Source organism: Amyelois transitella, chromosome 8 (assembly GCF_032362555.1).
Source record: "Amyelois transitella isolate CPQ chromosome 8, ilAmyTran1.1, whole genome shotgun sequence".
NCBI lineage: Eukaryota > Metazoa > Arthropoda > Insecta > Lepidoptera > Pyralidae > Amyelois > Amyelois transitella.
In genome coordinates this window covers 1,282,178-1,293,409 of record NC_083511.1, presented here as the reverse complement: position 1 = coordinate 1,293,409, position 11,232 = coordinate 1,282,178, and the positions used below count along the sequence as shown (strand labels likewise).

Here is an 11,232-nt window from a genome sequence, read left to right as displayed (position 1 = left end):
TATTCCTAAAAGCACTATACATTAAATAAAGGCCCTTAATCGAGAAGAAGTAACAATGAAACAAAATAAAAAAAAAACAAAAAATTAGGTAGATTCACTAACACCTTCTCAGCAGAGTATGAAGAGGTCTTGGTGGACCACATTAAAGATTTATCAAATAGATGCATGCCCGTCATGAAAAAGAAGTTTCTAAAATAAGCATACGACTTAGCTGAAGTCATGAAGATTCCTCATCGATTTAATAAAGAAAAAGGCAGTGCTGATAAATAAAAAATAAAAGTCGCAATAAAAAATTACGACTTCATGAAAAGGCATTCTGACATTTCGTTGAGAACACCGGAATCGACAAGCATGATGCGCCCCGTAGGATTTAACAAACCACGAGTGGATCTCTTCTACGACAACCTTGAAAAGCTGATGAAACAGTACAACATTCACACCCTCAAGAATTTATAACTGTGATGAAACTGGTGTCAGTTGCGTGCACAAATATTCGTCCGGTACTAGGTGCCACTTTTTAAAATTATGTTTTTTGTTACCAAAGTTTGTTTGATAGTATTCATTATTTTTTAGCAGAGGTTGCATTTTTGTTAAATTAATTTGATTTCTAACTTTGTTATCTAATATAAGTCATAATTTTATAAACATTCCTTAAATATTTTATGTTTTATTTTGAAATAACCTTAGGTGTCCGCCACTGGGGGACTTCCCCCTACTCATAATTGAATAGCTGGACAGAGCAGTTGAGATGTTAATTAAAATAACTGTCAAAGATTTTGTATTTATGGCAATAAAATAAAAAAAATCTTTGATCTTCTGATAGTCTTCTTTCAAATCAAATAAAAAGAATAATTTTGTTTTTGAATCGGATCCCGTCATCATATTCCATAAAGCTACTCAAATCGATACAGCAGTTTTTAAATATCTTTAATATGTAATAAATTACTAGTATCAATAAATAAGTAGTATAAATAGTATCAAGAACTGTCAGTCAGTATCATCAACGACTATCATGACTGAAAAAAGTGAGGTGAAAATAAATTTGTGTTAATCGAAGTAGATAGTAGTGGCGACGATGCGACTAGGACCGCACGGGTTTAGGTTCAAAGCCTTGGTAAAAAACAATAATAATTATTATTTAAAGTCTTTTTGTGTGCAACGATTTATCTGTGGAAATTCGTGTGACCGCGACCTATGATTTAATTCTGCGTTGAAAACGAATATTTACAATTCAAATTAGTGTGAAACTTCCCTTTTTATTATACAGTGTGAAGTGATGCAGTTTAAAAATGTGATTAATTATCACTTTAGTTAATTTTCATAAATAAGTCCTAATTTAATTTTATACATACATACATATAATCACGTCTATATCCTTTGCGAGGTAGACAGAACCAACAGTCATGATACGACTGTTAGCTTATTTTTTTTCTACTAGTAATATATGTGTGCATTAACAAAACCGTTATAAGTACTTAATCAATAAAATTATACCTAACATCGGTTGCTTAACAGTAAGTGATTGTACATATTCCTTAATACCTCATACATATATTTATATTATAAATGCGAAAGTAAATTTGTTTATGTATTTGTTTGTTTGTTGTCTCTTCACGCGTTATCTACTAAACCAATCTACTTGAAATTTATATAATTAAGAGTTTGGAAAAGGACATAGGGTACTTTTCATCCCGATCAAAACTATAGATCCCGTGTTTGCGAAAAACTTTTTTTTTGTAGATGGCGCTAAATTCGCGCGGGCAAATCTGCGCATGCGACACCAAGGAAGCGTTTTGCCAATAAAGACTGTGCTTTTTCTCCCTCTGATAAGAAACCAGTGGTTACCGTTGTTCAGCTATAACTAGTATCCTTATAAAAACTGATCTATTATATTGGAAAGTTACTAACATACATAGATATAATCTTTATCGCTTGCGGAGAAGACTGAGCCAACAGTCTTAAAAAAAAGACTAAAATGCCACGTTCAGCTGCATGATTTAATGATGGAATTGAGATTTAAAAAATGACAGATTTGAATAAGAGAAATCCCAAGTTCATTAGCAGTTCTCTAGATACTCCGGATACATCCTTCCCTCTCTGGAAATAAGCCCAGAGTGCGTTTTGACCATAAGTCGGGATTAGGTTGAAGAATTAACAAGCAATTTCTTGGATTTATAGTTTTTATAAGATAGATAATAAAAAGAGCCTGGGTTACGTCGTATGTATTGTTATTTCAGCATCTATTTACATAGGATCGGAATCGAAAATGGATAGAGTATAAAAACAGTGCTTATCGGTAAATTCATAACAATGCCATCTAGTGCGAATCGGTGGAACTACAACACGGTCAATACATATCATTGCGTGTCCTCCTAATAGTTTCTGAGAAATTAATTAGATGGCGCTGTCGTCATACGGAGATTAAAATTAAAATTAAATTAAATTAAAATAACACAAAAAGACTCCAATCTGATCTCCGCAACCTAATCTAACATATTAGACTATTCTATAATATATAAAATTAGTATTTTCCACTTACGACCCTTTTAGCATAAAGTCAGTATGCACATTGCATTTCCCACGACACTATCCTTGACATTACCAATTATTCCACGATTCAATACTAGTCATAGTCCATATCAGTTTAGCTAAGTAAGTTGTGTAGTTCAGTTTATACATGAAATGGAAAAATGTGTGTGAAGTGATGATAGGTACCTTATAGACAGTGCGGTTTTATCCAGAACTTTGAGACTGGCTTAAATCAAATAAAGTTCAGGTAAATCTCACCCTAAGGTTGACTGGAAGAGACTGCTTTAGCGATAAGTCCGCCTTTGTACCTCATTACCTGTGTTTTTTTTCATTGTTTCTTTCTCTTATGGTGCAATAAAGAGTCTATCTATCTTTCTATCTATGTATAATATCCCTATTTACATTTTAGAAGAAGAAAACATAGTGTACTTCTCAACTTGTACAGATAACTGGTAACGATTTCTAATGAACTTGGGACTAATTATATACACTTTTTGTATGTATTGCGATAACTTCCCAACCGGTCGTCTGATTTTGGTAAAATTTAAAATGTATGTAGAATCTGTCAATAGAATATTTAAATTCGCAGCGCATAAAAATCGATTACGTTATTTATGAAATAATTAATTAATATATTTATTTAAACTTTATTGCACAAAAACAAAAATGTACAAAAGGCGGACTTAATGCCGTTTGGCATTGTCCTCCAGTCAACCAGCTGAACTAACAGAAAAACTTTAAGTTGATGATGCGATAAAGTGCACATGCATACTGACAAAATACATACATTACAAAAACAATAACAATTTTGTAAAAAGTTTCGCGGCGAACAACTAGTAAAAACCAATCAAGGGAAAGACTAATAAACAGATTCTTCTTTAAGGCGATGTACTAGCAACATGTCACGCCATCCAGCTGAATATAGTCTTACTTCCTTTGTGGCACTGTTGGCTCACTCTAACCCGTATGGGATGAAGACGTGATTATATTTATGTATTTTACATAATAACATATGGGATGAAGACGTGATTATATTTATGTAAAATACATGGTAAAATACATGTATTTTACATAAATATAATCACGTCTTCATCCCATACATTAATATTTAAATTGTGTGCAAAAAATTATAACTAGAAGCTTATCAATGTATAGTATAAAGCAAAGTCGCTTTCCGCGTCTGTCCTTATGTCTGTATGTATGTATGCTTAGATCTTTAAAACTACAAAACGGTTTTTAAGCAGTTTTTTTTTAAAGATAGAGTGATTCAACAGAAAAGTTTTATATGTATAAATGCTACTCGTGCAAAGCCGGGCCGGGTCGCTAGTGTAATATAAATCTATACTAATTTTTGCTAATATTATAAACCTGAAGAGTTTGTTTGTTTGAAACTACTGATTTGAATTGAAAAATTCTTTTTGTGTTAAATAGACCATTTATAAAGAATGGCTATAAGTTATATAACATCACGCTGCAACTATTAGGAGCGAAGAAATAATGAAGAATGTGAAAAGAAACGGGGAAAATTATTCATCCTTGAGGGCTTGAATGATGCCCAAAATAACTATTCCACGCGGACGAAGTTGCGGGTACAGCTAGTTAAAATAAAATAATACGAATTTATTTATACCCAAAGGGCATCACAAGTTTCCCTGAGGTACGGGGAAAGCTAACCAGATTATAAAGGCTCCCAGCAAAATTGCGATACCTTAAACTTTAAATTGGAGGCTTTTATCATAAATATTGATTAAACAAAGACCGAGATCGGGAAGATGAGGTCAGTTATATAAATAAATATAATACAGGACAAATAACACACATTGAGTTAGCCTCGAAGTAAGTTCGAGACTTGTGTTACGAGATACTTACTCAAAGATAATATATTTTATAATAAATAATTATATAGATAAACATCCAAGACCTAGGCCAATCAGAAAAAGTTCTTTTCTCATCATGCCCTGGCCGGGATTCGAACCTGGGACCTTCTATATACATAGATATATAGATCTTATATATATATATAGACCTCTTCTGTTACAGAGTCACTGACTGACTGACCTAAACCTGGGTCTATACCGCTTTATACTAGACTTGAAATTCGGTCGGTACTTAGGTAGGTCATGTAGATCTCTCCTCATGTGGTCTAGATGTGCACTAAACAGTATTTCCCGAATTCCCGCGGGAAAGGGAACAAGCGGGACTATTTACTTTGCGCGGGCGCCTTATAATGAATAACTAGACTATTGACCGGAGCATCGCTTCCGTGAAATTTCGAGAATCTTTGGCTGAATTTGGAAACCTACTAACCTGTATTGTATCCATGGTTACACATCCAGTTGCCTGAATGTGCAGGTTTACTCACGATGTTTTGCCCTCACCGTAAGGGCATCGGTTAGCATTCAAACTAATATACATAACTTTGACAATAGTCATTGATACATGGCTGAAGTGGGATATGAACCTGTGCTTTTCTGCGCATCACGCATTTTAACCGCTCAACCACTAAGTATACCTACGACTATTTGTAACTCCATGAGTTAACAAAAGCCCCATTTTGACCCAGAAACATGTTCCACTTAGTTATGGAGGTAAAATTGACAACTGTTTGACCTAATCCACATTTACATACAATAAAGAGGATAAATTGGTTTGTTTAGAATAAAAATCGAAATTTGTTTGTGCTAAAGAAAATAGGATAAGATCACCCCATCTCTTTTCAATGGATGTAGTAAAAGGTGACTAAGAGATAGGCTTATAAATTTGGGATTCTCCTTGTAGGCGATGGGCTAGCAACCTGTCACTATTTGAATCTCAGCTGAAAGTTCAAAACTGTTGACTCTGTCTACCGTGCAACAAATAAAGACTAAACGAGAATTTCTTGAAATTTTAACGTAAGAAGTATGCAGAGATGCGTAGCAGCAAGTGGAAAGATGTAGTCTCTGCCTACCCCACTGGGAAAAAGGCATGATGGCATGTATGTGTAGCGGGAGCGATGATTCGGCTCGACCGCCACCAAAGAGAAGATCTTCCACCAGGCTAGGTGTTATGCCTGGGGAACCGCGCGACAGACGATATTGTGTCGGAGGTTGTATAATATAGCTGCAATCCGTGAAATCTTTGCTTGCGCGATTTAGGTTTTTCGCTGTTTTTTGACTGATAGCGTCGCGTGATTTTATTTTTTTATTTTTGTGACGTGTAGCATAGATATGTCGCCACATATGTATGTATGTTCACGGAAATTAAACGCGACTTACGCTGACAAATGTAAGTCAATTTTTCAATTAATTTATGAAAGGATTCCAGTATCAGTGTTATATAATTACCGTGATTATATTAACTGCAAGGCCAATTATGACCCCAAAACTTGTGCCTTCAACGTTGTAGAGATGACAAATGATGTAGTTCATCAGGCGCTGATGGATATCCTGACAGCCATTAATTCGATTACATTCTCACCGCTAATGGATTGCCGACTTAAGTATATTTCCTTTTTAGGTCACGTTGGAAACTCATCTATATTTATGCGGCCCCTGTGGCGCAGTAGGCCCCGGGTTCGAATCCCGGCCAAGGCATGAAGGGGAACGGAAACTTTTTCTTGTTGGGTCTCTTTTTTGTCCCATATAGGTATATAAGAAATAAATACATACGTATCACGTCTATATCCCTTGCGGGGCAGACAGAGTCAACAGTTTTGAAATAACTGATAGGCCACGTTCAGCTGTTTGGCTTAATGATAGAAACGAGATTCATACAGTGACAGGTTGCTAGCCTAAAAGAAGAATCCAAAGTTTATATGCCTATCCTGTAGTCACCTTTAACGATATCTATGGGAAAAGATGGAATGGTCCTATTCTTTTGTTCTATTGATGCCGGGAACCGCACGGCACGTCTTATAATACACACAAGAACGTTTTATTAAGGACTCAAGGCGATGTGCTATTATATTATACAATCATTTTATCTAAGCTGATCAAATTCTCGCATAATGTACCCGTTTTTTAAATACCTACATCAAATCTATAGCAAGAACTTTCATTATAGGTACTCATATGATTTCAAATAAAAAAGTGATAATATATAAAAACTAAGTGATACGTTGTGCAATGAACTGTAATTATAAAATAAAATAGTGATCAAAGCATTAGTCATTTATAAATTGTAAACATAAGTATAAACAATAAGTGAACGTAATTAATTTCAATTAACACGAATGATATTAGGAAATTCGACGTATAATTATAAAAATTACACATAAAAGATACGTGTGCATTCAGAAATATTAGTGAAAACATTGATATGTCTACGTAATTGTTTAAAAAGTTATTAATATTATAAATAAAGTCACATTAGTAAAAAGTTAAACATAAGTGACAAGTAAAACAAAAACAAAGTGAAAAACAAGAGTGTATAAAGAACTGTAAAAAAAATAAAAAAAAATAAAAATAAAAACAATGGGTTGCGGTTCATCCGGCAACGTGGTGCCCGCTCACGAGGGCACAGCAAATGGTCACAAACCAGCAAATGGTCACAACCCCGCAAATGGTCATAAGGACAATCGTGGTGACGGTGATCGAGACGATTTGCCGACTGTCGTCCTGCCAGAGACGCCGATCAAACCGAAACCTCGTGAGTATTATAATAGAAATAAACATTAAACATACAACATACAATCACGTCTATATCCCTTGCGGGGTAGACAGAGCCAATAGTCTCGAAAAGACTGAAAGTCCAAGTTGAGTATGGCTTGAAAACGGAATTAAGATTCAAATATTGATAGGTTGCTAGCCCGTCGCCTACAAGAGGGATTACAATTTATTAGCCATTCCTTTAGTCGCCTTTTACGACATCCCTGGGAAACATACATATGGAGTGGTACTATACTATTTTTAAATAACGGAAACTAAACAGCACGATATAATTAAACATATAGATTATATTTATGTATGTATACATATTTCATAAAGCAAAAATATATTTCCAGCTGTGGCCTTCGAGATACCTCTAGAAGAATTCGATGCGACGAGACGAGAATCCGTCATGACGCCTCCTCCCCATTTGCAGCGGCTTTTGCAACCTCCCCAGGCTGAGATCACCCTCCCTGACATCGAAGAGAAGTTGGCAGAAGCAGAGCAGCGAAGACAAACGGTATGTTATCGCTCCTGCCTAAGGTCACCTATAATGTTTTCAACTCATGTGTATCATCATATCACACACTGTGTATTTTTGAGGAGAAGTTGACAAAAGCTAAAAAGTGAAGATAAACGGTAGTTTACCTCTTCTGCCTTTTTTTTTAACGTGTGGAAAGACCTTCGTCTACCCGGCCAGCTACGGGAAGCCGGACGGGTTATGTGGGGCTTGAACACACTAAAACCACACGGTGCCATCGCCTACCGCTTCGTTGCCGGGAGTGTGAGCTGTACCTCTTCTGCCTAAAGTAAACTATGTATAATGTTTCATACACAGTATGTGTCTTTGAGTAGAAGTTGGCAGAAGCTGAGCAGAGAAGATAAACGTTAGTTTTTCTGTTCTGCCTAAAGTAATCTATAATGTGTCCAACTCATTAACACTATGTGCCTTTGAAGTGAAGTTGGCAGAAGCAGAGAAGAGAAACAGAATGTAACTCTTCTGCCTTTTTATTTACCCATTGCATAAAGAAACATGTATAATATAAAAGCTATTCCCTTGACTTATTTCAACATTAATTGCAACTAACACAAACAAACTCCTATTTCAATAAAATATTTAATGAAAAATCTTTTACAGCGGACGCAAAAGGTGAAATTCCCGAAGCTTAAAGTTTAATTACTAGAGTTTCACGGACCTGCGATGCACTCCCGTTTCATTTCATTTCGTATTCCACGAATTAATGCAGCTCTTCCCGTCTGTCCTGTTATTAATTAAGGGACTAGCAGCTTTCCTGTAATATTGGCGCTCAGTTTTGAGTTATTCACGATTTTTAGATAAATTTTACATTTAATCGAGAATTTATGATAGTTTTAATATAATAAGAGGATCGATGATTGAGTAGTTAAGATATAAAGTTCCAATCTACCGCGGCAATGTGGAATAGTAAGGAGTCTGTAGAAGAAATATTTCAATTATTTATCCCTTACGGGGTAGACAGAACTGACAGTCTCGAAAAGACTTGAAGGTCACGTTCAACTAGATGGCTTCTTGGTGGAGATTGACATAGGAACAAAGCTGATGTATTAATTATGATGTATTAAGCTTGATCCAACAAAAAATTGGTATTTACAAAAATACCTCTCACATACCCATCTAAGAAGCAATACAGGGGGTGTCAGCTTCTTCAGTGAACTCTTACGGCGAACGCAGTCGCTAATAAAGAATAATAATGTTCGCACAAAAAAGAATTAAGTGTAACTTTCTTAATTTTACAGATTTTGCAGCAAAGAGCCGCGTCAGCGCAGAAGAGGGCACAGAGGATGATGAAGTCGATTCATGAAATGGACAGGGTGGACTCTGAACATGTAAGTTTTTTAATCTACGGAGTTCGTTGACGGGAATCACACCAGCCACCGCAGCGTGGCACGCGCGATTCCGTTTTTATCGCGCTATATATGTAAGCTATGTATATATAAGCTGTCGCTGTCCCGTTACAAATGGTACACATAGTCACGCCATAATAACTTTTGTGAAAAGAGAATCGCCTCAGATCGATGAATCCTTTTGAAGCCGGTTAAATTTCATAACTAACTGTAAGAAACACTTTCCTGTAAACCGCATCAAAATCGGTTCAGCGAAACGCGAGATAATCATAAACAAAAATACATACATAGAAACATAGAGGTCAAACTGGACCCCCTTTTTTAACGGCGGTTAAAAATAGTATTAAACGTTAACATATAATATATCATGATTTAAATATCTATATATATTATTATAAAAAAAAGTAATCTTAAAGGAACTATTTAATAATTAAGATATGAATAAAATTAAACTGTAAAAAAAAAATTAAAAAAAAATTTATTTTTTTGCTTTCAGGAACACGCGGACCCCACCAATAAGCGTGGCATCAATGCTGTCACCATCCCCCCCGAACCCGGGGTCTGTGAGGACAAGCACATAACTTAAATTTATACCTATTTGTTAATTTAAATACTTTTATATACTTATTTATAAGAAATTTTTATAGAGAAAAAGCTGTCCTGGAGTGGATGATAAGTAACGTAACTTAAATGTCAAAAATAAAATTATAGACTCCATTTTAAATTACGGGAAAACCACTTAAGAGAAAGATTATAATAGAATTGTGTACGAGTATCAAAAAAATTATAAAATTTTATTATAATGTGAGATTAAGAATGCATAATATTAAATAAGCTTTTCGTGTGATAATAAATTATTATTAAATTCACATAATTGCAAAAAAAATATATATAAAATGTCATCTCTAAATATTGTTTTAAGTTTTTTTTTTGGTAGAAAATATTCATGGAAATTTTTATAAAAAATACCATACAATTATCTAAAATTTTCTATTTACCTAGGTTTTATTCAAATATCATGAATTATTTACTTAAATAAAGCCAATTATTCTTTTGTTTAACTTTTTTATTGTTGCTATGAATTTTTTTATATTAATTATTATTTATTTCCTTGATATTAAAACGGTATTTAAACACAATCTAAGTTTATTGTGATTTTTGAAGATGATATGGATATTTTTATTATATTCTGTCAATGTTTTCTTTATAAATAAAATTAATTGTTTAAAAAAATATATTTTTGTCCGTTCCAATTCATACATAAATTAATGCCTGTGGTAGCTACTGTAGGTAGTCCCCTAACTAACTAATTAACATATGTTCAAACCCAATTCCTCTAACCTAGTGATTACACTGCTCATTTTGTTGAAAAATACGACGCTATACTGAAAAGAAAATGTATACAATGAAATCCTACTACTATTATAAAGGCGAAAGTTTGTATGGATGTATGGATGTTTGTTACTCTTTCACGCAAAAACTACTGAACCGAACCATGAAATTCGGTATGTAGGTAGCTGAAGACCCAGAATAACACATAGGCTACTTTTTATCCCAGAGTTCCCGCGGGATTGATAGGGTTTCCATGCGGACGAAGTCGCGGGCGGCCTCTAGTATAATATATATCTTCCCAACATGAGGGTATATCCTATACCTACTTCTATTGTTCCTGAAAATTATGTTTGTCTTAATATTCGTGAGCATAATTTGCTAGCATTGTTGGTATAGGGTAAGGTTGCTTAAATCGTACCACCGCCTAAGTCGTACCCCGGTAATTTCTCACTTGATACACAAAAAATGCACCATCTGATGACATTTATCTGAACTATTTAGTCAGGCAAACAAATTCAAACAAGTGGAACGCTGCTCGGCTTCGTGAAACGAAGATATTTAAAAAGTAAGTATTTTATACGTAATGCATTACAATTTTTGGCACATTTATAAGCTATTTATGGCAGGATAGCGATAGTTAATTTATTTCTTTTACAATGTCTATTTAGAGTGCGTATCTAGCAATAGTTTAAGCATACTCAAACATGAGATATTTATAGGTTATGTTAGTTGTTTTAATTTGAAATTCAGAAGTCCCCTCTGCTTAAGTCGTACCTGTGCTAAATTCCTTAGTCGTACCGGTACGACTTAGGTATAAAGAAAATTATTTAACAATTTATTTATTTTTTTATCAGGTTATAAA

The 11,232-nt window shown here is 34.4% G+C and overlaps 1 protein-coding gene across 1 annotated transcript; it reads left to right on the top strand.

Moving 5' to 3' along the window:
- Positions 1 to 6,980: 6,980 nt before the first annotated feature.
- Positions 6,981 to 9,624, top strand: LOC106137321 (uncharacterized). Its single transcript, XM_060945338.1, has 4 exons — positions 6,981 to 7,159; positions 7,494 to 7,674; positions 8,931 to 9,020; positions 9,535 to 9,624. Exons 1-4 carry the CDS (start codon positions 6,981 to 6,983, stop codon positions 9,622 to 9,624), a joined length of 540 nt encoding a protein of 179 aa, XP_060801321.1.
- Positions 9,625 to 11,232: the final 1,608 nt, after the last annotated feature.

Excerpts from the sequence above, each read along its gene's own strand:
- LOC106137321 (XM_060945338.1), top strand. The coding sequence starts at position 6,981 with ATGGGTTGCGGTTCATCCGGCAACGTGGTGCCCGCTCACGAGGGCACA. Across the intron at positions 7,160-7,493 it reads ATCAAACCGAAACCTCGTGA|CAAAAATATATTTCCAGCTG; the intron begins GTATTATAATAG and ends TATTTCATAAAG. Across the intron at positions 7,675-8,930 it reads CAGAGCAGCGAAGACAAACG|ATTTTGCAGCAAAGAGCCGC; the intron begins GTATGTTATCGC and ends TTAATTTTACAG.